The following is a 25,678-nucleotide window of genomic DNA, read 5'->3' as shown; positions in this document are numbered from 1 at the left end:
GTGTGGTAGCCTTGGGGCACCTCCCCATGGTTGAGGTGATGCCTATGGCTGTGTTGCTCATTTCTAGAAGTTTGTGGGGGGGAGGCTGTCTTTCCCTCATTGGCTGTTCACTGATCCTACCCCCTTCACCCCAGCAGCACTTTCTAGCTGCCAGCATTGAGGCTAACTGGATTCAGTGACTGGTTTCTTGGACATCACATGGATGTTTTAACAATGATGTGCTGCTGTCAGGACACTGCTCCATGGATAACAGGCTGTGTAGGTGTTAAAAGAAAAATAAAAAGATAAAGTTAAAGATAAAAAGGTGCCAAGTTATTGTTTCCCTTTCTGCAACTATTTTGTGAGCTCACATTTTCTCTCAACAGAAATGAGTATGGCTGGAATAATTCCATTAAGTCTGTAATCTCTGCACATGGAACCAAGCCTCAAAAAAAAAAAAAAAAGTCTCCAAGGCAGTTTACTTCCAAGTAAAAATGCATGGGATGCAGCTTAATTAGGTAGGTAAAGGTTCGCCCTGACTCTATGGGGCGGTGCTCATCTCCATCTCAAAGCCAAGGGAGCCAGCTTTGTCTGAAGACATCTTTCTTGGTAATGTGGCCAGCATAACTAAATGCCAGAAGCATACAGAACTTCCCACCAAAGTGGTATCTATTTATCTACTTGTATTTACATGCTTTGAAACTGCTAGATTGGCAGGAGCTGAGGCAAGTAACAGGAGTTCACCCTGTTCCGCAGTACAAGGTCTGGAACTACTGGGCTGCCCACCTTCCAGCTGACAGTCCAGTGTCTTTAACCTGCTTTATTCCATTTGAGCTCTCATCTCCAAGTTTAGTTCCTTAATACAATATGGAACAGCACCATCTGCTGTAGACATCAGTAAGATCTTTTAACAAGCTTTGTCTAACCTCTTTGCAGATACTAAGCATTACACTCTCACATAATACCAGAACCAGGGGACATCCACTAAAATTGAGTGTTGGGCGGGTTAGGACAGACAAAAGAAAATATTTCTTTACTCAGCGCGTGGTCGGTCTGTGGAACTCCTTGCCACAGGATGTGGTGCTGGCGTCTAGCCTAGACGCCTTTAAAAGGGGATTGGATGAGTTTCTGGAGGAAAAATCCATTATGGGGTACAAGCCATGATGTGTATGCGCAACCTCCTGATTTTAGGAATGGGTTAAGTCAGAATGCCAGATGTAGGGGAGAGCACCAGGATGAGGTCTCTTGTTATCTGGTGTGCTCCCTGGGGCATTTGGTGGGCTGCTGTGAGATACAGGAAGCTGGACTAGATGGGCCTATGGCCTGATCCAGTGGGGCTGTTCTTATGTTCTTATGTTCATCAGAAAGAACATGTTTAGGACAATACAATCAGGTTCAAGTTCCAATCTGATTCACAATTATTTGGGTAGGCATCTCAGGGCCCAATCTTATTCAATTTTCCAGTGCTGGTGCTGCTGTGCCAATCAGGCACTGCTTCCTGTAATGGGAAGGCAGGCCTCCTCAAGGTATGGGGACATTTGTTCCCTTACGTCAGGGCAGCATTGAGGCTGCACCAGTGCTGGAAAGTTGGATAGGACTGGGTACTCAGTAAGTCAATAAGTTCTGAATAGTCATGTGTTGGATTTCACTGCTGGCAAATAAAAATCAATGTAATCAACTAATGGTTAAAGTAAAAAACACAAAGCAGTTATTTATCAGTAATAAACATGTAGTGGAAAATACAGAAACTATTAAATGTAATAATAAACCAACAGAAGAGGAAACAGTACAAAAATGTAGTGTAAAACATGAAAGGTCAGGAAAAACAAGGAAGGGCTTTGCCAATAATGCCACTCACCTTTTAAAAGTTTTGCAAAGTCTCTCAAGAAGGAATTTTACAAAACAATTGCAGCCTTAATTCTGGTTTGGGGGCCCATTAGTAGGTATAAACACCATCAGATTACAGTTTTTAGGGGAAGACTTGTACAGTAAAAAGCATTCCCTCAAAGGCTCTCGGCCAACACCAGTTAAGGCTTGAATACAAGACCAGCACCTTGAGTTTACACCAGAAACGAACTAGTAGTAAGTGCAGTGCTTGCAAACTTGGTGCAATGTTCCCATGAGCAGTCACAGATTTCTGCATGTACTACCTCATGTAGAAAGCTGAAGTTTCTGTCTTAAAAACCCACACAGAGGGTATTAGTCAAATGAGGAAGCCACCAGGGCATGCAGCAAACAAGATCAATATCATTTAGAAAAAAGCACAGCTTGCACATGAAGCGGGATGATTAAAAGCACTCCTTGCCACAGGGCCCAATCCTATCCAACTTTCCAGCACCTGTACAGCTGCAATGGAGCCCCAAGGTAAGGGAACAAATGTTCTTATACTATGAGGCAGCCTCTGACTGCCACTCCACCACAGGATGCAGCTCACGTCCCATTGGCATGGCTGCACTGGAAAATTGGATAGGATTGGACTCACAGTCACTGCCTGGGAATCCAGGAGTAAACCCAAACCAAAAACTTTAGGCCCAAGCTATTCGAACCTGCAAATGTGTGCCACAGATGCATGCTTTTAAAAAGAGGTGCCTCTTTTTTCCTAAATGCAGATGGGACTTTGGTATCCACTGATTTAGCATCCACTGATTTGACTCACTGATTTGACCTTGATACCAAGGTCCACCTTTAAATGTCTTATAACAAGGAAAAAAGCACCAAAATCCAATTTCCTACTTTCATGCTGTTTAATTATGATGTCATTCCACTAGATTCCATTATTCACCCCATCTAGTGGCTGAATGTGGTATAGTGTCTATACCAGGGGTGCTCACACTTTTTTGGCTCGAGAGCTACTTTGAAACCCAGCAAGGCCCGGAGATCTACCAGAGTTTTTTTTTTTACAATGGTCACGCCATCATAACATATAACATTTATGTGTACAATGTATGTTGGTGTACCTTGAGCCCCACTGAGTATAACAGGACTTACTCCTGAGTAGACATGCCTAGGATTAGGCTGTGAGGCTGCAATCCTAGCCACACTTACCTGGGAGTAAGCCCCATTGAGTACAATGGGCCTTACTCCCGGTGTTTCCTCCCAGAGGCACCTGAAGGGGGGGTCGGCACTCCGCGATCTACTCATTTTGCCTCGCAATCTACCGGTAGATCGCGATCCACCTATTGAACACCCCTGGTCTATACCAATGCATTCTGGGGTGACAATGGAGGAGCAAGAAACCTGGAAATGGGTCTTTAAAGGCATTTTCCCACTGATTTGATATCCACTGATTTTTTCTATCCACTGGAGGATCCAGAACAGAACGCCAGGGGATGACCTGTATGGCCGGGGTGGGGGGAGAATCTCAGTTGGAACTATGCACTTGGAAAGGAAAAGCAGCCCTGCTGAAACAGGAAGTAAAACTCAAACTGCAATCCTATGCAAGTGTACCTGGAAGTAAGCCCCATTAACTTCAATGGGGCTGTCTGAGTAAACATGCACACATTTTCTTGTACTATCAGTTTGCAAGAAAAAAATCATGATATGACAGAAACATAAAATGTTTATTCCCTCAAATTCATGACTTTTGCGTAGGTATGTCACAGAAAGGGACGTTATCCAACATCAACTCTTTTCTTGGTATAAGCACTGGAAGAGAAGAAGATTACATGTAAGACTTTCAACGTGCAGGATCAAAAAAGCAAAACATTAGATAGATCAACTGTTTATCCTATCAATTTTTACAATCAGCAAAGCTGTAGAATTGGGAGAGGCAGCAATGTTTTTTTTTCTTATGACAAGTAAATAGACTTGCACAGCTTTCTGCTCTTTGTTCATTGGTAAGAATAGTTTATATTACAGTGTCAAAAATGTAAAGAGGAGTTCAGTTAGCACCTTACCATTTATCCACAAGCAACTCTTAAAACTGAAAACAAGCTCTTAGAACAGGGGTGTCAAACTCATGTCATACAGAGGGCCGAATAGCATTCATGATGCCTGCTGAGGGCCAGAGGTGATGTCATTACACAGAAAGTGATGTCATTAAACAGGTCAAAACCAGAAATAAACACTCTGTTCTCGTGTAGGAACTCATAGGCTGCTAATGACAGGAAAGAAAATACACAAATCTTGATCATAATTTCAAGATATGGGAGAGCCCAATTATCATGTAGGCCACCCTTTCAGCAGTGTCACCTCAGCATTGCTCAGCAGCTGAGAGCCTGAGGGACAGATAAAAAGCTTCTGCAGGCTGCATCCGGCCCCTGGGTCTCATATGTTTGACACCCCTGTCTTAGAAGTTACATCAGTTTCACTCTACAGTTTTGTTTGCATGTGTTGTAGAGGTTTTCTTAAAACAAAAAAAGAGAGAAGAGCAGCCAAGTGGGTTTTGTCTAACTGCGCCATTAAGAGACCTCCTGTCTGTATCCAAGTTCTGACCATCTGGCATCTTAAGCACCCTCTTGAGAGCTCTGCTTTTCCAGGCTGTCAGATTAATTGATTGGAGGTGCAATGGCAGAATGTACAAGTCAAAAGAAATCTCTCTTAAGTTCCAGTATCTGATTAAGTTCTATAGGAGTAATGCTGTACATGCATGCTTTTCATATACATGGTAAGGGCCCAGAAGGAGGACCCAGATGGACTGTACCAAAGTCCACGCAGCGCAGTATTCCATTTTGCTCATTTGTAATGACCTCATTGCAAGTTTCCAATCAGATGATCCAAAAAGTCCAAAAGCAAGGACATGTAAGCAAATAGCCCTCTCCTGCTGTTGCTTCTCAGCAGCTAGTGTTCAGAGGCAAACAGTCTCTGAACCTGGAGGTAGCATTTAGCTTTCTGAATGGAGCTAAGATGGGCCAGTTCAGGGACACCAATAGCATTTTGTTTGTCTGCTTTTGTTATCTTTTCTTTTTCTATTTTAAAGTAGAAAAGGAAAAGAAGGAAGTAAAGGGTTGGGTTCTAAGAAATAGTCACAAAATTGTGATGCAACCACAGTGAAAGAGGCTGCTTGCTACACACATCAAGCCAGATTAAACTGTGCCCAGAAGACAATGAAGACTCTCTGCAGATGCTACTGCATTGATTTAAATATATTCCATATGAAGCTGCCTTGTAAAGAATGTGGTTACTTGTCCATTTAGCTTGACATTGTGCATATGGACTGGCAGAGGCTCTCTGGGGTTTTGGACAGGGATCTTTCCTCACCATACTTGGAGATTATTATTACAGGGATAGCAGGAATCGAACCTGGGATTTTCTGCACGCAAATCATATGCTCAACTATTAGGCTACAGCTCCTCCATGATTAGGCTATTTCAGGAGGGGAGTAATTCAAGGGCCACTTTCTTCTATGCGTCCCCCCCAACTTTTATCCAAGGCCTTGCTTAAAGTGTCCAGTTTGTCAAAAGTGAGAGGGGCATCCACAAAAAACAGTGCCTTTTTGGAAATAGCACTGGCTCTTTAGGTCCAGGTAAGATTATTTAAGAAGCCTTTTGTGGTTTGTTTAGCTGCTACTTATCTGCTTAGCTGCTACTTATTGACTATTTATTATTCATGATTTTATTTTACACTGCTATGTTTTGTCCTTTGGGAGAAAGGTAGTACAAAAGCCTTTTAAATAAAAATAAAGGACAGCCTTATGATCCCTTGGAACCAAAGTCTGGTTCATTTTAGGGTACTGCTGTTACAACATAGTTCTATATGACCTAAAAAACATTTTGTGCCTGGTCTTTCTGCAGTTGTCAGAATAACTAAATTAAAATTTGTTCACCAGCCTCTTATTCCAGAGGAACAAAAACTAAAGCCAGGGGGAAGAAGAAGAGATGCATTTGAAATGACGGAAAGGACACTACAGCTAATTCTCCTTTCCCCCCAAATAAGATCTTTGCACTCATGCCATTGTCTTCTGTGGCAGATGTAAAATCAAATGCATCAGGATGCTCTCTGTAATTTGGACATGGCATAAGAAAACTATTTATAATCAGCTGGATTTCCAGAGTAAAAACAAACTGAACTGAGCAAGTACCCTAGTCTGCCAACAGATGACTTGACAAATTATGCAGTGATGTTTTAACCACCTCCTAACTCCTGTTTTATTAAACCAAAAACTGTTTAACAGAAAGCTGTCTAATACAAAGACTCTTCCTATCAAAGCTTTTTGCTATTAAAAAAAGGAAAGTTTTATAGTGTAAACCAGGGGTGCTCACACTTTTTTGGCTCGAGAGCTACTTTGAAACCCAGCAAGGCTCGGAGATCTACCAGAGTTTTTTTTTACAATGTTCGCGCCATCATAACATATAACATTTATGTGTACAATGTATGTTGGTGTACCTTGAGCCCCACTGAGTATAACAGGACTTACTCCTGAGTAGACATGCCTAGGATTAGGCTGTGAGGCTGCAATCCTAGCCACACTTACCTGGGAGTAAGCCCCATTGAGTACAATGGGCTTTACTCCCGGCATTTCCTCCCAGAGGCACCTGAAGGGGGGGGTCGGCACTCCGCGATCTACTCATTTTGCCTCGCGATCTACCGGTAGATCGCGATCCACCTATTGAGCACCCCTGGTGTAAACCTATGCATACCATAAATCCTGGTGTGTTCATTTGGGTCTCAGTCAAGTTGATAATTTAAAAGTTTGTCATATAGTAATGCTCAAATTCTCTTTTTATTAAATAGAACAATGGTTCCCAAACTTTTTAGCTTCAGGACCCTCTTTTTAAAACGCTCTGTCTGGACCCACCTAACATTAAAAGACTTAGGGCACAATCTTAACCAAGTCTACTCATAAGACATGAACAGACCTACTATTTTGTTCAATGGGGCTTACTCTCAGGAAAATGTGGATTGCAGCCTTTAAAAATGTTTCACTTTACCAGTGGCTCAAGCCAATGTTTTTATTCTTTTCACTGTGTGTGTCACAGATCAGGACCATTCTGGCGGCCTTCTGTTCCTCTTTGCCTGGCCTTCCATAAGAGCCGAGGTACTGTCACCTACTCATGAGTAAACGTGATGCTGCTCTATTTCAGTTTCCATAGGACTTAATATATTTTCCATATCAGTTATTAAATTGTCAGTTTCATGACCCACTAAAAATCAGGTTGGGACCCACTGGCCAGTCCCTACCCACAGTTTGGGAACAACTGAAACAGAATAATAGTGCAAGGAAATCTACCCTTTTACCAAGTTAGGTTGGCTACACTATACAAGGAAAATTGTATTTAAGGTAAAATACATACACAGTGGGCCCTCATTTGTGGGCTCAGCATCTGTGGAAGCTGAGCCGGCAGCTGGAGGGTTTCAGAGGACCTTCCAGATGTGACTGGAAATTGGTAGAGATCTGCAGATCCTTTAGTCTACAATGTCAGCAGCGTATAGACACTAATGGGGAACATTTCAAGCACTTAGTCTAATTTATTAACTAAATTAGAGCCCAATCCTATCCAACTTTCCAGGGCTGATGCAACCACAGTGTAGGCCCAAGGTTAAGGAACAAACACTCCTCTACCTTGAGGAGGCCTCTGTGACTGACCCCCCACCGCAGGATGCAGCACATGCCCTGTTGGTACGGCTGCATCAATTGTTGGATAGTTGGATAGGATTGGGCCCTCAATCAATTCACTGGGTTAAGCAACTACTTCTGTGTACATCATATGCAGCATGTGTGAATTATAACATAATATACCTGACATTATAAAGTGTCTGTGTGTTTTCTTGAGACTCACTGTATATAGTTTCAATATTATAGAAATATTTTAAACTTGGTGTATGCATTTTTCTAAGCTCTTCATTGTGTTGTATACACCGGGGTTAACCAATTTCTGCCTGACCCACAGGTGGTGTACATGCAACTTTGGGCAGAAATGGCTTAAAAAAAAAGTATTGTTGTGAGACAGGTCACTAAAGAGGTAATTTAGAAGAACAAGGAATATTTCCTTTGTTTAGTTTCCAGGTGTGACTGTTCAAGATTTAAAAAGAATATGCAGAGGAAACTAAGGAAACCATTTCTATGATATAATTTCAAAGTTATGCAGATGCATCTCAGCTTTTCACACAATTTCAAATCTGAATAACTCCATAACACTGAATCACATTCAAAAGTGCTAGGAATCAGCTGGATCGTGTACCCAGTATTTTCTGAATAATCATTGGTCCTGCACCCTGGTCTTGAATGAATCCAGGACACATTCTGAAGAGAATTTAATATTAAAAATCTCATTTGATCATTAAAGACTAACAAATATGATGAAATCTGTCATAAATGTGTCTGTCCATGCCTAATCACAAGTTTACAGTATTCAGCATCAAGCAGCATGTCACATTCTCTACCTTTCCAAAGAAAAGATTCTTTACTTACATAGTTTGTTGGCGTCTGTATGAACTCCCTGAAGGACAGATGTCCTGAGTATAACTTCTACATCTGAACCTAATTTAATAAGCTGTTGAGAAAAAGAAATAGAATTGATTTAATGGCATAGAATTGTTCTTAGTCAGTTTCTGTGTTTGCCAAGTACCTGAAAGCACCAGATATCTTTCCATTTTATTCTATCTTTCATCTCTGAAGCTTCAAAGCATATTTTCATTTTTAATTGTGAAAAAGATGACTATGTTAAGTTCCACAGGTGCAAAAATAAGACTTTCTAGAAGTGACAAGGCAAATTGAGGCAGCTCCTTGTGTGGGAAGAATTGGCAATTTTTAAGAAAAGGGCACGATACTAAATGTGGGAAGACAAAGAGGAAGAAACCTCAGGGTTGTCCTGACAGGTGGAAAAACAGAACATCAATAGCTTACATAGAATTCAGCTCATGGGTGAATGAAAGGAATTCATCACATAGAGCAGTGTTTCTCAAACTATGAGTCGGAACCCACTAGGTGGGTTGAGAGCCAATTCCAGATGGGCCCCCGTTCGTGTTGATATTTTATTTTTAATATATCAGACTTGATATGTGACTGCATTGGAGAAGTGTTACAGATCTGTACTTTTAACAGGCTACTATATGCTTTTTAACAATGATAGTCAATGGAACTTACTCCTGTGTAAGTGTGGGCAGGATTGCAGTCTAGGATTGTTAAAAGTTTTCCTGCTTGATGATGTCACTTCAAGTCATGACATCGCTTCTGGTGGGTCCTGACTGATTCTCATTCTAAAAAGTGGGTCCTGGAGCTCAAAGTTTGAGACCACTGACAGAGATTTGTTTTTAACCATAAGGAGAGATTCAAATTGTATTTCAGTTTAGCTTTGTTTTGCTATTCAGCTAGCTTTTACTCTAACAGCAAAGAGAGACATTAGTATCAACAATGGTTCAAACAGAAGATTTCCCAACAGACTGGTATATCCCCTCTATAAGCTGCTGAAAATGAGTGTCCATCATGGACACCCCAATACATGTGGGTTGTTGATACTCAAGAACAGTTATTCATGCACTCAGTGCAGGTGCAAATATAAAAATAAACCCAGGTAAGTCATTCACACAGAAATGCATACCCAGGTACAGACTTGCAAACTGCCCTCAAGAGGGGTGATGCAGGGGAAAGGAAACCAACAGGCTGTCTCTGGCAAACACGACATTTGGGATTCTTTAGGAAGAAATTATTCTTTCCTAGCCTACTTGCAATATTATTTGGGAATGTCTTCCTTCTAGCTGAGCTAAGGACAACAATCACAGTGAGGTGTGCATAGTCTTGCAACACAATCCTAAGCATGTCTGCTCCGAAGTGTGTCCCAGGAAAGCGTGTATAGGATTGCAGCATTACATGTTACCACTTGGTTTTCCTTTGCAAACAGATAATAGCACACGTGTTCTCAGGCTACATCTATACTACAGACAAAGGGCCAGACTAGATAATATGATTTAGCAAGGCTTTGTCACACGCATGAGATTTTTGCTTTCAAGTGGACACTATGTGCAAATCAAACCAGATCAGGACCACAGTTCAAATGGCGGGAGCTCAGATCCTTGTTAGCATCCCTGCTGCTTTCCTTCCAAAAACTGCTCCCTCTGTGCCCCTAACAGTGCCAAGCAAGTAGTACTTCAGAGTAGATATTGTACTACCAAGTAGACACTGCTGGGGGAGAGGGAAGGAAAGTGCACTTTTATTTATTTACTTATGTATTTAACAAGAAAATCACAGGGGTTCAAAGGGTCAAAGTCTTCTCCACTTGCACTGCAGCCTCCAATCCAAGACTATTAGAAGAAAATAAAAAACCTTTACAGAAGGGGATACGTTAAATGCCTTGTCCAGTTTGACCATTAAATTAACTTAAACCAAGTCTAACTGCCACAACTTCCTCTTTATAGGGGAACTGTGAGAACCACAATTTTCTAAGGGTCCTCAGAGTTCTCTGCTAAAAATCCTAGCGCCTGCCCCACTCCCACACAACCTGGGAAGGGAGGAAAGAGATGCTGTAATAAAAAGGTTTAGCTAAGCTTATAGAGCAGATATGCCTGCTATGGTAGAAAGAGAATCATAAGAAAGTACCTCTGCTATTCTTTCAGAAGAAGCTTCATCTTTATTATTTTTGAATTCTTCATTGATCTTAAGCCTTGCAGCTGGGTAAAAGGGTAAAAAAGAGAAAAGCAGGTTGATTTTTGTATTAATTTATTCTTTGCAAGTAGAATCTGAAAACAGCAATAGCAGATGACTTCTGTCACTGACCCAGTGCCCCTAACTGAGAAAACTTCAGCTTCCCAATTCTATTGCCAGAGCCATACGTATGGGCATCACTAAGAGAAGGGCAATAAATGATGGCATTTGCCCTCCCAACCAGATAGCAGCACTAAACCGCTGACTTCAACCCCACCCAAAATTGCTTCTGCCTTCAATTCCATGACTCCAACTCCACAGCCCACTGGAGTCATGGAGTTTGAGTCAGAAGCAATTTTGGGTGGGGTTGGCAACAGAGTTGGAGGTTTTATGTAAGAAGTCCGCAGTCCTGCTCCTAACAACATATTTAGAATATAAGGTACCATAATTTGCTCAAAATGATGCTCTTCACAGTGAAGCAATTGTGCAAGTTTGACTCTGGTTTATGGGATGATAATTATGATGGGATGTATGAGACATTTGTCCCCTTACTCTGAGTAAAGCCTCATCCTGCTCAACGGAACTTCTCAAGCCTGCATCAGCCATTTCGCTGATATAGACTCGAGAAACCCCATGTCAAGTTTCCGCCCAGTGCATAGGATTCAGCAGAGAAGGTCTCCATGGGTCCCACGCCCTCCTGGGCCTATCCCTCTCCCCATTACATCCTCTCTCCACCCTCCTCCATGTCCTCCTGCCACCCTTCCCAAATCTCTGTATCCTTGGCACTTATCTGAGCTTTGGTGGAGACCAGGGCTCCCACTGCAGCATCAACGGGACAATGCAGGCCTCCCACCAGTGCTGCTTGCTCTCTGGGTGGCACAATTGCGCCTTATGGCACATTTGCAACACACAGCGCCAGCACTCAGGTACCATTGGATTGTGCCACTTGTCTGGAAATCTATGAGGAAAACCAGAATGTTTACACTGTGGCGTTAATGGGGCAGCAGTGCTGCTTGCTCTCTGGGTGTCAAAATTGTGCCTTATAGCACAGCGCTCAGTACCAGCGCTCAGGCAACAATGAATCAGGCTGCCTGTCTGGAAATCTATGAAGAAAATCAGAATGTTTACCTTCTAGGGCTTTGGAGTCATTTTTGAAAACTTGTCGACTTGTCCTGTGCAAAGATTTGAAAAGCTTCAAGACCTATAAATTCAACCAAATGTTAAAAGATTTTACACTGCTGTTATCAAAGTAATTCTTATGTACCTTACATCTTGGAAAAATGAGTAACCCAGCTCATTGCCATACCTGGGGGGGCGGGGGAAGCTAAAAAAGAAAACAACTTGCAAGAACAATGTTTACGTGGTTTAAGGGGTAGCCATATGGAGCACAGCCACATGGGTTAACCCCTGAATCCCCAGTAGTGATGTTAGCAGTAGCACCCAATGTACCATTAGTGGAAAAGCAGACGGCATCATTGGGGACTTGATGCAGAGCTTTGCCCCAGGAACCCCAGCAACGCCAGTGTTGGTAATTTTCCAAACCAGGTTTCAGTAACATGACTGTAAAACCTAAAGGACAGTGTTACTTTCTAGTACAAAACCACAGAGATTATGATGAACTGCATCTCCAATTCTGTGTATGCACACATATTCCCATTTAAATGGGAATAAGCACAGTGCCAGAGGTGTAAACATAAATAAAAGAAAATTTGTGACAAAACTTGCCCTTTCAAACTGGTGGGAAAAGGGCATGCCTCTGGAAGTGTACAATTTGGTTTCTGGCTAAAAGGTTGCTACCTATTGCAAGAGCCCAGAAATGTCAATCCAAAACAGGTAAAAGTAATATAATTTTATTTTTTTTAAGGGAGGAGAGAAAGAAAAGAGCTCCCATGAATTGGAAGAACTGCCCATTGAAGAACAAAAAGATCTCTGTCCAGAGCAGAAACAAAATAAAGAATAAATGTTACAAATTATATTCCATATAGTTGCTTATACTCCATACACTGTTGAACCCTCAGATTCTTGGAATAGATACTGGTCTTATCTCAACAGGTTTAGGAAGGTGTAATTAGCCTACCACTTTTTACACAGGCTATCAAAAGCACAGCCCTCATTCACACTGCGCTTGCTCTGAAAGCAAAGTGTCAGTGATTTCCATACTGTATCTTTTAAACATCAAGGCAGCTCAAACTGATGCAGGTTATAAGCCTTGCTAACTTGGCACCTTTTACAGTGGTTTCCTCTTATATTTCACAGGGGGAAACTGGCGTTCTTCACTCCAGCATGGTGACTTTTCCAGTGGCTGTTGCTGGTCAGTCTCTTTTGCATCATTTTCAGATTGGGAATTGCTTTGTGAACTATTTTATATTGAAAAGCAGTATATAAAGATGCTTAATAATTATAATAATCCTCACTGAGGTAAATGGAATTTACTTCTAGAATTATAGAAAATAAGCATACAGGATTTAAACCTTTACTTAAGAACATAAGAAGCACCCTGCTGGATCAGGTCAAAGGCCCATCTAGTCCAGCTTCCTATGTCTCACCATAGCACAGCAGGGAGCACACAAGACAAAAGACCTGCATCCTGGTGCCCTCCCTTGCATCTGGCATTCTGAGGTAGCCTACTTCTAAAATCAGGAGGTTGCACATATCCATCACAGCATGTAACCTGTGATGAACTTTTCCTCCAGAAATCTGTTCAATCCCCTTTTAAAGGCATCCAGGCCAGATACCATCACCACATCCTGTGGCAAGGAGTTCCACAGATGAATCACACTCTGGGTAAAGAAATTTTTTATTCTGTCTGTCCTGAACACTCAGTTTTAGTGGGTGTCCCCTGATTCTAGTGTTGTGTGGGAACATCCCTCTATCCAACCTCTGCATGATTTTGTATGTCTCAATCATGCCCCCCCTCAAACATTAAGTGAGCCAGGGAAGAATAAGTTCTTGCTTTCATCTAATTGCAGTAAAGCAGAGAAGCAATTTTAAACAGTCTGCAGCAAAGGGAAAAAAAAAGGTTACAACCAAAAATATAATTCCTACAACACAACCCCATGCACATTTACTCAGCTGTTAGTCCCACTAAAGTCAGCAGGACTTACTCTCTCTAGTAAGTGGGGTTAGGATGGAAGGCTAAAGGTACAAGGGATCTCTAAGCACACCCGAGTTCCTTCAACACAGTTGGCTGAGCCAATGCATTAGTCTGAATTGTGCTGGAAGAGCCCAGCCTTGCAAGTCTACATCCCACCACTGCACTACACAACCCAAGGCCATTTAACGCTCCACATGACCTAAAACTAGCCTTGGCTACCCTGGCCACCCTCTGCGCAGGCGCAAAAGATCAATCTCGTACCTCCAGACTTCTCATTGCAAGAGCAACTTCTCTAGAAACAAGCTGAGTAGCAGTCCCTCCAGGAAGAGAGGAGACCACGCCCAATCTTGATTTCACCGGAGCCAATCAAACACCTCGTCGTGACGAGAACAGCCAATCAGCGACCTGCTCCCTTTTCTCCTCCTGAGGACTATCGAGCGGGCGTTAGAGATAGAAAGGCTTATTTATGCTGGTGAAGCCGTGGAGAGAGAAAGGCTAGAGTGTCCAAAGAGTTATAAGGACAGAGTACAGTTCAAGACAGTCACAGGTCACTTCCGAGTTCGTAATGAGTGCGACGCCTTTTTTTTCCTCGCCCAGAGCCGAATTGAGAGCTGCTCATAAAAACCACGGCGAATACGAAACAATGGTGTAGGTGTGTGACTGTGATGTCCGTGCTGATTCTGATTCAGGTCTGACGTCATCTGCAAAATGTAATTGTCTTGCATTTGGTAGCTTGTCTGCAGGGAGAAGGGTTTTGCTACCAGATTTGGCTGGGGGAATATCTGAAGAGATTATTTCAGTTGCAATGCTAACCACACTTACCTGGGAGTAAGACCCATTGACTATAATGGGACTTACTTCTGAGTAGACATGCTCTAAGGTTGCCATCCTAACCTGGAGTCGCTTCAGGCAAGCACATTTTGCATGTCTTTATGTGCATTTTTCTGGGGAGGGGGTGGGGGGTCCATACTTTTCATCAGATTCTCAAAGCTGTCTGTGATTCCCCCCAAAAAGATTAAGAACCACTGTCCTAATGTGTAAATTGCTTTTAATACAGCAGGAATAATAGGCAGAAAGGCAGGGACTAAGCCCAATTCTAAGCATGTCTACTCAGAAGTAAGCCCCATTGCAGTCAATGGGACTTACTCCCAGGAAAGTGTGGATAGTTTGTTTGCATTAAACACATTTTTGGGTCCCATCCTATCCAATTTTCTAGTGCCAGTGCAGCTGCACCAATGAGGCATGCACTGCATCTTGTAGCGGGGCAGCAGTCACAGGGGCCTCCTTAAGATATGGGAACATTTGTTCCCTTATCTTGGAACTGCACTGTGGCTGCACCAGTCCTGGAAAATTTAATAGGATTGGGCCCTTTGAGAGATTAATAATAATAATAAAAGCACTATAGCAATTCATGGTTTGCTTGATTTCTTTACTACTCCTTACACAGCATGTCCCCCAAGTTTCTAAGGCTGCAATGCTGTGCAAACTTTCCTGGGAGTAAGCCCAACTGAACAGCATGGGGCTTACTTCTGAGTAGACCTGCACAGGGCTGTGGTGGTGCCACGCCAGCTCGCTCTGCTTGATTTGCTCTGGTTGGAGAAGGCGGGGAAAGAATGATGGACAGGAGAGAGAGCCAATAGGGCGGGCGCTGGCGAGCTGCACTCAGCAGACTGCTGCTGGCTTCCTTCCCCAGCAGGCTGGCATTGGTGGAGGGCTGGAGAGGCAGGGGGTGGCTGTGCAAGGCCATCCAGGCTCTGCGGTGATGGCCGACGAGATCAGCAAAGCCCAGGTGGCCCAGCCAGGTGGAGATACCATATTTGGGAAGATCATCCGCAAGGAGATCCCGGCCAAGATCATCTTTGAGGATGAGCAGGTAGGTGGCAGAGGGGGCTGTGCAGGAGGGCAGTGACTGCACCTTATATGGACTTTGAACTGGGTCCTGCTGGGCTGTGCTCAAGGTCCATGCAGTCCACCTTTCTGGCCTCAGCAGAGCTGGGAAGCCCAAGTAGGCAACAGCACTCCCAGGTTGCTTGCTCTGTACCTTCTTGCACTTGGAGATAGACTGCCCTTGGACTTGGAGGTTTTGTTTAGGCATCCTGGCTAAAAAACGGATACACTTACAGGCATGCACCGCTTAATGACCGACCGGTCAAAGCACAACAAAGAGGCTCTTAATGAGGCAGTCAGGACTCCCATAACCTGCAGCAGAGTGTCTGTTTACACAACAGAGAGGCTTTTAATACAAAGAGAGGCAATCTCTCTCCAGTAGCCTGTGCAGCCAGCTTGTGACTGGCAGGGAGTGTCTGTTGATACCATAGATTGGACTGAAGGTTCACTTAATGACATAGGGTGCAATCCTAACCTCTTATGTCAGTGCTGTGTACTGGCATAGCGGTGCCATTGGGACATGTACTGCATCCTGCAGTTGGGTGTCACTCATGGAGGCCTCTTCAAAGTAAGGGAATGTTTGTTCCCTTACCTCGGAGCTGCATTGCCCTAATGTCAGTGCTGGAAAATGCTGACATAAGGGGTTAGGATTGTGCCCATAATCGCATAACAGGGATAGGAGAACGTATTCCCATCGTTAAGTGGTGCACACCTGTATTCCCCCCCCCCCCAAATTTCTTTAAACCATTTCTGCCCAACCTTGCTGTTGCGTATACACAACAGGGATCAAATGTGTGCAGCTGTGGGCTGGGCAGAGATTCACCTCACCACAAGGGGCCCTGCAGGCTATGCTTTCTTTTCTTATTTTGGAGGGAAGGGGAAATATACACAAGTAATGTCTACCAGCATAGACAACTTTTTTTTAAAAAAGGTGGGGAATTAAAGATAGGGTGGCCAGATACAAAGGGGACAGAGTGCCTATACTTTAGATCAGCGGTCTCCAAACGTTTTGCCCAGAAGGGCCACATCAAATATCTGGCAGTGTTGAGGGCCAGAAAATTTTTTTTAAATATAAAATTTATTTAAGTAAATTAGAGATGGAACTTAGATGAGTGAATAAATGAGTGAATGGGATCATTCATTCAACATCTCTGGTCCTTGAACACCCTCCAGATGCAACCAGAGCATAGTTCCAGTTATGTTTGGCCAAGTGGGCCAGAGGTTTTCAGGGAACAAGAGGCTGGCCACGGGCTGGATAGAGGCTTGCCGCGGACCGCATCTGGCCCCTGGGCCATGGTTTGGAGACCCCAGTTTTAGACCATTGTACAGAAGAGGAAATTTTGGAAAGTGCAGCTTTTTAAATCCTTCCATTTTGAGCTTCCACAAAATTATGCAGGGGATGGATAGAGTGGATAGAGAGATGCTCTTTTTCCCTCTCACACAACACCAGAACCAGGGAACATCCACTAAAATTGAGTGTTGGGAGAGTTAGCACAGACAAAAGAAAATATTTCTTTACTCGGCGTGTGGTTGGTCTGTGGAACTCCTTGCCACAGGATGTGGTAATGGTTTCTGGCCTAGATTCCTTTAAAATGGGATTGGACAGATTTCTGGAGGAAAACTTAATCACGGGTTACAGGCCATGGTGTGCATGTGCGTCCTTCTGATTTTAGAAGTGGGTTACCTCAGAATGCCTGATGCAAAAGAGGGCACCAGGATGCAGATCTCTTGTTTTGTTTGCTTCCTGAGGCATTTGTTGGGTCACTGTGAGATACAGGAAGCTGGACTAGATGGGCCTATGGCCTGATCCAATGGGGCTTTTCTTATGTTGATTGTACAGTAGTCAGAAGGGTATCTTTGCTTTACTTTCTGCCAGCTGTAATAGCAATAAATAACCTAGAATGAAAAACTAGACACTGGATCTCAGCGTAGCCTATAGTATTTCTGGAGATCAAGTGGCTCTGTCATAACTATTTTGCCAAGTCTGTTCTAATCTGGTCAGGAGGCAGGCAGGAGGTCTGGTCCAGAGGGTAGAGCCTCCGTTAGCCCGAAGATAACATCAGAAAGTCGCCGTTTTGAGGACACTGGCAGCTCCCTGAATGGCTGAGAATGGCGAGACCTTGAAGCAGCTGACAAGCCCAGCTGAGTGATTCCACCTGCTCTTGGTGTGAGCAAGAAGCATTTTGGTTGCCCTCCGTGTGAGAGATGAAGCTGCTTGTCAGCCTGCGTGGGAGAACTGGAAGCCAGAAGTGAGACCAAACCAGGAAGATCCATTCTGAAGTGTTGTTGGTTCTTGAAAGAGAGAACCTCTGTGATTGTAAAAATCCCCTTGAGGGATTTAGAAATGCCTGCCTATGTAAACCGCCTTGAATAAAGTCAGAGGAGTAATCCGATGGCCAGAAAGGTGGTATATAAATACTGAGTTATTATTATTATTAATAATAATTAAAATGTGAAGCTTCCTTGTGGGTCTTTTGAGTTTTTACAGCTACATGTAGTGAAAGGTTTCTTTTCACCAGATAGAAATAAATTTCAGAGTGAATTGCCTAATTGTTCATCTGTGTCAGTATAATGTGGAACAGGCAGTGCAATTTGGCATTCTGGTCTGTGAGTTTGATTCATTTTCAGCGCATACATTTTTTTGAGCTCGCTTTGGATTCTGGGTTTTTATTTAGAAAAGCATCTGAAAATTGTTAAGGTTTGGTTAGATTTTGCAACTGTATTTTTAGTTTTATTCTGGTATTACTAGGCAAACAAAAGGTTTACTGGCTCTTCTACTTCTGATCCTCTAGCTGGAGTTCACAGTTCACAGCAGAGGCCCTGCCATTAAGCTACTGTTCTTCCCCTTGACTGCTGTTTGCCTTGTAGAAGACAAGCTAATGATCTTACTTTTTGGGTATTGCACATTAGAAACAAAAAACTACCATTCTTTCTATAACATTTTTTAAAATCTATTTTTCTTTATACTGCAATTCTATAACACTTTCATGGAAATAAGTCCCATTGAATTTGGTAGAACTTACTTCTGAGTAGTAATGCACAGGATTGTTTCGCTAGTTTGTAAGCCCATATTCCAGTGGAAAAAAATGTTCTTAATCAAATTGTCGTAAAAGAAATTCTACTACATCATGAAGAAACTGCATTGCCACATAGTGAGCTGAAAGAACCATTCAGGGAACCAACACACAAAGAACCACATATGTAGAACTTTCTAGTACAAATTATATTTCAATAAAATCAAGAGTGGTTGAAAACCTTCTCATCTTTGGTTATACAAAAAGCTACTAAACAGTGACTTTCTTGTCCCATTTCAGTGCATTGCGTTCCATGATGTTTCTCCACAAGCGCCAACACACTTCCTGGTGGTTCCTAAGAAGCCTATCTCTCAGATATCTAAAGCAGAGGATTCTGATGAAGCTGTAAGTAAAATGTACAGTGTTTAACTCAGAAACAAACACGCAAATGATTTGGGGTGCAACATGTTTTATTATACTTGTTTGGTATTAATGTAAGAAATAGAGAAGTGATATTAAAGTTTCCTTACCAATAACATGAAAAGTTGGAACTGCTAGAGCCCATATTTCAGCAAGAAGATTAGAATAGGGGAAGGGAAAATTTTTGAAATAACAGAAATGGTTCTTTGTACCAAAAGCTTATATGAAATATTATGGCATTTTGTTTAAAAAAAATTGATGTAACAGTATCTACTGAAATACGTATGTTCCAATGCTCTAATACGGGGTCTCCAAACCCTGGCCCGGGGGCCAGATGTGGCCCACGGCCAGCCTCTATCCAGCCCGTGGCCAGCCTCTGATCCCCTGAGAACCTCTTGCCCAGTTCACCAAACAAGAGATGTGCTTATGGGGGTGGGGGAATGGGGGTCCATTTAAGTGTGTAATTTATTTCTTGGGCTGTTTTGGTGCTTGGAGAAATTTGAGCTGATTCATTCATTTATTAATTCATTCATCTAAATTCCATCTCTAATGTATTAAATTTTATATTTAATTTTCTGTTTCTGGCCCTTGACACTGTGCCAGATAGTTGATGCAGCCCTTCAGCCAAAAGTTTTAGAGACCCCTGCTCTAATGGCTTAAATGCATAAACGTGAGAAGGGTACAGGAACTGTTGAGCATGTGTATGTTTGTGCTGAGACTTATGAGAATTAACCGAGCATCTCTGGAAAAATTAGGCACTAAAATGTAAAAAGATACCTTGTTTGTTTTTCAGACATTTTAGCGTGGATGGCTTCTTTATTTTGGGAAGTAAAAGAGTCTGTGGGATGGTTTAGTCATTTCTTTAAGCTGGGAGTTTAGAAACAGAAAAAACATTGTGAGTCTTATTGATCAATTTGTGGGGAAGATCTGAGGCTCATGGGTCAAACTGTACATTCTGCTTTGGGCATTATTTGAAGGGGGAATTTGCCCTGTAAATCATTAGCTCATTCTGCCGTATTCCCCATTTCTGATGAATATGGAGATCTGCTATGAAGAGAACTGAGAATCTAAAACTCCTGTTGACTAAAATTATGCTACAGATGTGTATGTACTTTCCAAATAAGGCTTATTTTTATTTTTTTTTGCTATCCCACTCAACTTAAATGTTCAATGGTTGAGGATGATTTCTTGCTTTTCCTTTCTTTTTCAGCTTCTTGGACACTTAATGATTGTGGGCAAGAAATGTGCAGCTGAGTTGGGCTTGAGCAGGGGTTACCGAATGGTGGTGAATGAAGGGCCTCATGGAGGTCAGTCTGTCTACCACGTGCACCTTCATGTTCTTGGTGGCCGTCAGCTGGGCTGGCCTCCAGGTTAAGAACTAGGTGGGGGAAAAGTATTGCCCTCAAGCCAGTATCATCAACCACTGAATGAAAATCCAACCACTACCGATCAGTTCAGCCGCTTAAACTTTTTTTTGTACTCCACCAGAAAGGTTAAGCAAACCTTGTTCAATAAAGTTACAAGCATGTTGGATCAACGTTTGTGGTCTCTTTTTCACTAACTTGATGGTTCCTTAAATGTAATATTTGTAATGTACGTGGGGCTCTCTGTGGTCTGGCATTGTCCAGCCCCGGACCTGCTTGCCTTCAGACAAGTTGCTGCATCCTGCATTTTTAGCTCATAGCCCTGATCCATATGTGGTACTACTTAACCCTCAAACTTTAGGATTTTCTGTTCTTTTTTATTTATGTATCATCCTTAATATGCAATAAGATTCTCCTTGGCAGCAGGCTTATGAAATGGTTTGTGGATTCATCATACAATGGATATTTAGAAACAGTGACCTGAACAAAGCTGATAGCTTTATGTAATGAAAGAAAAGTGATTTGGGTACTGGACTAAAAACAGAAGCTATATAGGCTGTTCTGAAGCTGTTGGGTTTCATGGTTGGTTGTAGCGGTGTATTCGAACCATCCACTTATCTGGTAGCATTGTTTCCTGGCACTAGAAATGTTTTCCAGTTGCCCACCTCTCATGAAGAGGTTGCGGAATGCTTGCTTGCAGCCCTGTATGGCACGGTGTGGGGTGGTTACATAAAAAGATGTCAGTGGAATCTGAGAAAACATGGGAGTGAAGCCTTGCAGCATCCTCCACTAGACAGCCATATGAGAACGTGGGATCAGTGAGTGTGTTGGCAATTAGAAATTTTGTAATCAAAGAGGTGTGTAATTGGAGAGGATAACAAACATTTATTTACTCTACCCCATTGTTTACTTTGCCATGCTGCCACTTAACTTGCAAAACTCTCCTCAAAATTGGTGACCCCTATATACAACAGTATTAATTCTAAAAGTAATATAACTAGCACTTGTATGTGCTTTTGAGGGTTCAAAGTATTTCATGAACATTGTCTTGCTGTAATTCTTATAACAGCCCTTTAATCACACTAAATATTTACATAGTGCTTTCTAGTGTACAAAAGATGTTGCATGCATTATTTTGATGTAACCCTTTACAACAGTGCTGCAAGGTTTTCACAAACTTAGGGGGGTTTGGGGTGCTCAGAGTTCTTAGTTCTCAAACCCTAAAGCCCTCAAGGCCCCTCTGTTCAGTAGTACTGCCACCACCCTGTATGTGCCAGTGCCTCAGTCCAGGGATGCTGAGAGCCTCTAGGCGCAATTCTATCTCTTGCAGGTACTGAGCTCTTTCTCTAATTAAAGCTTCAGTCCTCAAGTTACTAGACCTCAATGAGCACTTGGTAGCTTGCTGAATGGCTAGGCAGGATTCTGAACCTTTGTCCCCAACAGACAATGAAACTACTTATATAGTTCCTATATCTATATATATAGAAACATATCAGCAATAAAATAATAAAGCTAGCTGGCTATCTCTATCTCTCACCTGGATCAGCTTCTTGTAGATCCTTTAGCTCCAGGCTACCTGTGAGGCCAGATGCCCATGTTGGACAATGGAGCTCACAGCATGCAGGATGTTGCACCCAAAACCTCTGTCCCAGAAGGAACCGGACATACCCCTTGGGCACTCATTATTATACTTCTCATGCTAATAGTACTGAGGTGACTTCATACTAGACTGTCCAATCAGAAACTTTTGAGGACAGAACCTTCTTAAAGTTAGCTTGGTTGCTAGCCCTCCTAGTTCTTACCCCTCCCAACTGGAGATCCACAGCTATTCTTCATCAGCTTGATAAGGTGCCTTTCTGTCAGCAAAGGTGCTACATTGCAATGGGCTGTAATTCTTGATGTCTGTCCTTTCTGGCCAGCAAAGGAGAGACAACAATCTTTTTGTTTGTTTACTCACATTCTTGCAGCTAGGAACTGCTAGCTACTTCTTTGTTACTGACTTAGTTTGGTTCAGGCTCCACATGCTAACCAAGGCCTAACATGTACATATTCATGACAAAGGTAAACAAGAACTACACTCGTACTGCAGCTGGGCAACTGAGACAGAGAGATTCTCTCGGTGGCTTGTCAAATATAACTTAACAAAGAATTATTTCCATGTTGCAAATGGGGAGCAAGTGGAAGCCTAAGCAACTGTCATGCGCCAAAGGCTACAGTGTGAGTTCATAGAAGAGGCAAGATTCAAACTAGGAACTTTACCATTCAAAGTGTAGTTTTTTAGCATCTGTGCTTGTACCAATTTTCTAAAAGGGATACTAAACTTCTGCTGAACTCTTAGCAAATTCTAGAACTCTAAAGTGAAAGAAGAAGAACTGATTAGGCCCTCGGTAAAAAGGAATAAGTGGTTTCTGCAGTGCCTCTGCTATTGGGAGCCTAAGGGCCCAATCCTATCCAACTTTCCAGCACTGGTGCAGCCGCAATGCAGCGCCAAGGTAAGGGACCAAATATTCCCTTCCTTTTGAGGAGGCCTCTGTGACTGCCTCTTCACCACTGGATGCAGTGCACACCCCATTGGTACAGCTGCACTGGCACTGGAAAATTGGATAGGATTGGGCCCTAAGTCCTCTGTAGGATAGTCTGCTGCTGCATTGGGCCTTCACTGGACCTGCTGCAGGGCTGTCAGAGAAAGCCTGGGAGTGAGCAAAGAGCCAGAGTACCTGCTTTTGACACACAGGAATGCAGAGCAGGCTTTCTAGGAAACCTCATCTTGAAGACAGTAATTGCTGTGTATAGTCTCACAGTTCTGAGGTAGAAGTCGCAGGATTCTAAGAAAGAGAATGAAGAAAATCGAAACAAAATACAGTACATCTTTTGAAATAGCCAGCTATTGAAATCTTCCTGCTTGATTTTCATTTCCTTTTTCTCCACTGTAATGGAGTACTCTATCCTTGAAACAGACCAGTTCTTCTTTTCTGAAACTATTCTTTTGAATTTGAACTCTATTTCCAATACAAACTTCTTTTATTCAGTCTAGCATGTCTTTAATGATTTCAGAAGAGCAGCACAAGCACTCTAGGCTTTTGAGCAGAAGGGGGAGCTACAACACTATTAATAAAATGCATCTTGTTCTAATGTATTTGCCATCTTTTCACTCTATATTGTACATTATAGAACAAATACGTCTATTTTATGCAACCTTCTATAACATACAGTACTGTGTGTATTTATCTGTATTTGTCAAATACAAATGTCTGATTGTCTGCCTAGGGCAGGGGTCGGCAACCTTAAACACTCAAAGAGCCATTTGGACCCATTTTCCAGAGGAAAAAAAACTTCGGGAGCCACAAAACCCTTTTGACACATAAAATGAAGATAACACTGCATATATAGCTTTTTTTTTTACCTTTATGCTCTTATAGGTCCCATTTTTATAAAGTAGCCCCCTCTTGTAGCTTTTAGTTAGTTTTATCATACATTCTTGTCCTGTGTTTTCAGACACCTGGTCTTCTATGGCAGGGGTGTCCAAAGTTTTTGGCAGGAGGGCCACATCATCTCTCTGACACCGTGTTGGGGGCCGAATTAATTTACATTTCAAATTTGAATAAATTTACATAAATGAATATATTAAAGATGAACTTATATGAATGAATGAAGGTCTTGCAGTAGTTCAAGGCCTATAAAAGGCCTTGCACAAAGCAAGGCTGGCCTTTCCTTTCCTGCTGCTACTGCATCACAGACATGAAACAACAAGCAATGGAGGGAGCCCTCATCCCACAGCTCACTCGAGAGGCCAAACAGTTGCCCTCACGCTGAGAGCAGTTGCATCGGGCCAGTGTGGGCTCCAACAAATCTCTGGAGGGCCAGAGGCTCATTGGAGGCTAGGGGCTCCCTGAGGGCCACATAGAGAGGCTTTGAGGGCCACAAGTGGCCCCCGGGCTGGGGTTTGGGCACCCCTGCTCTATGGTGTTTTGCCTGATTCCAAGGCCATTCTCTGCCTGGAGAATTATGCCCACTTTAAGCAAATTAGCTCCCCTTTCCCCCAACAAATGACCCTGGTTCTGCCCTGCAGTCCTGCTGGACCCCACCTCCAGGGTAGCTCCCCTGTTCAACCTGCAGAGATCCTCTCTCCTGCCAGCAGCCTCCCACCACTACAGCAGACACTGGATCATCAGCAGGTCTTGGGCACAGCAGCCGCACTTCAAACTCCAATGTCTCTAGCAGTCCCTTAGTCACAAAGTCAGTCAGAGTATCCAGGGCAGAGTCCAAAGTCAATAAGCCAAGTCACAGTCCAAGGTCAGATTCCAAAGTCAGTCAAATCAGTCAGAGTATCCAAGTCAAAGTACAAAGTCAATAAGCAAGGTCAGATTCCAAAGCCAACCTGCACTCCTTCTACAACCCACAAACCCTTCCTGCCTCAGGTGCTCTTATATCCCTGAGGGCCCTATTGCCTTCCAGTGGCTGCAGCTGTGCAGCACACTCTGCTGGATGCCCAGGCTTACCCTTAAAGGGGCCACTGCTGACACCACATCTACCTCCTCACCAGATCTTCCTTGATTCCAATACAAGTGGGGGGGGGGGGGGGAGCAGATCTCTATACAGACCAGTGCAAAAACAGGGAGAAGGTGCGGGGAGGGGGGGAGGGAAGATCTCTATATAGATATCACAGCAAGACCATTGCAAAACCCCTTGCACACAGAACCAACAGATGGAAGTTGGGGGGGCAGATCTCCATACATACCAGTGCAAAAACAGGGGGAAAGGTAAGTTAGCCCCAGTAGAGTCAACGGGGCTTCATCTCAGGGATGCATGGACAGGAGTGCAGCCTGCGAGAGGCTCCTCTCCCTGTCTACTCAGAAGTCAGCCCCAGTAGAGTCAACGGGACTCACTCCCAGGGGTGTATATATACACTGCATATATAGTTTGCGCTCCCCTCTTATAGGTCACAGTTATATAATACACTATATATATATATATATATATATATATATATATATATATATATATATATATATATATATATATATATATATATATATATAATACACTTTATATTATATATATATTATAATATATATAATCAGGTCCAGACCCACAGTTGGAGAACAACTGTTTTAGATTGTGCACAGGTGAACTGCTTGTGAAGGATACTGTCATTCTTTACTGTCATTTAGTTCTGTACTTCTGTAAATGCCTTTCCACACAATACTACCTCTGAACAAGACCACTTAATACTACTTAACACTGTTCACAAAGGTGCTCCTGAACAAACAAGCTAAGAGTTCAAAACTACATAAAATAAAAGGCATACTAATAGTGATTACTTCCAAACAATGAAATATGCTTTGATGCTACATATACAGTATGTTACACATACAGTATACAAACATATACAGAATACCAT

At 42.7% G+C, this 25,678-nt stretch overlaps 2 protein-coding genes across 2 annotated transcripts; one reads left to right on the top strand and one right to left on the bottom strand.

Annotated features, from left to right (window-relative positions):
• Positions 1 to 3,520: 3,520 nt before the first annotated feature.
• On the bottom strand, positions 3,521 to 13,949 carry LYRM7 (LYR motif containing 7). The gene is made up of 5 exons (XM_066617192.1): positions 13,854 to 13,949; positions 11,627 to 11,699; positions 10,454 to 10,524; positions 8,330 to 8,411; positions 3,521 to 3,624 (listed from the first exon to the last, which is right to left on the bottom strand). The coding sequence occupies exons 1-5, from the start codon at positions 13,866 to 13,868 to the stop codon at positions 3,554 to 3,556; spliced, it is 312 nt and encodes a 103-aa protein (XP_066473289.1). The 5' UTR covers positions 13,869 to 13,949; the 3' UTR covers positions 3,521 to 3,553.
• A 1,323-nt stretch (positions 13,950 to 15,272) lies between these two features.
• On the top strand, positions 15,273 to 20,450 carry HINT1 (histidine triad nucleotide binding protein 1). The gene is made up of 3 exons (XM_066616009.1): positions 15,273 to 15,465; positions 18,794 to 18,898; positions 20,124 to 20,450. Exons 1-3 carry the CDS (start codon positions 15,355 to 15,357, stop codon positions 20,286 to 20,288), a joined length of 381 nt encoding a protein of 126 aa, XP_066472106.1. The 5' UTR covers positions 15,273 to 15,354; the 3' UTR covers positions 20,289 to 20,450.
• Positions 20,451 to 25,678: the final 5,228 nt, after the last annotated feature.

Source organism: Tiliqua scincoides, chromosome 2 (genome assembly GCF_035046505.1).
Source record: "Tiliqua scincoides isolate rTilSci1 chromosome 2, rTilSci1.hap2, whole genome shotgun sequence".
NCBI lineage: Eukaryota > Metazoa > Chordata > Lepidosauria > Squamata > Scincidae > Tiliqua > Tiliqua scincoides.
Note: the sequence above shows the minus strand (reverse complement) of the source record. Positions and strands in the feature narration are given on the sequence as shown.

Excerpts from the sequence above, each read along its gene's own strand:
- LYRM7 (XM_066617192.1), bottom strand. Across the intron at positions 10,525-11,626 it reads TGACTCCAAAGCCCTAGAAG|CTGCAAGGCTTAAGATCAAT; the intron begins GTAAACATTCTG and ends CCTTTTACCCAG. Across the intron at positions 8,412-10,453 it reads CTTCTGAAAGAATAGCAGAG|CTTATTAAATTAGGTTCAGA; the intron begins GTACTTTCTTAT and ends TTTTCTCAACAG.
- HINT1 (XM_066616009.1), top strand. The coding sequence starts at position 15,355 with ATGGCCGACGAGATCAGCAAAGCCCAGGTGGCCCAGCCAGGTGGAGAT. Across the intron at positions 15,466-18,793 it reads TCATCTTTGAGGATGAGCAG|TGCATTGCGTTCCATGATGT; the intron begins GTAGGTGGCAGA and ends GTCCCATTTCAG. Across the intron at positions 18,899-20,123 it reads CAGAGGATTCTGATGAAGCT|CTTCTTGGACACTTAATGAT; the intron begins GTAAGTAAAATG and ends TTTCTTTTTCAG.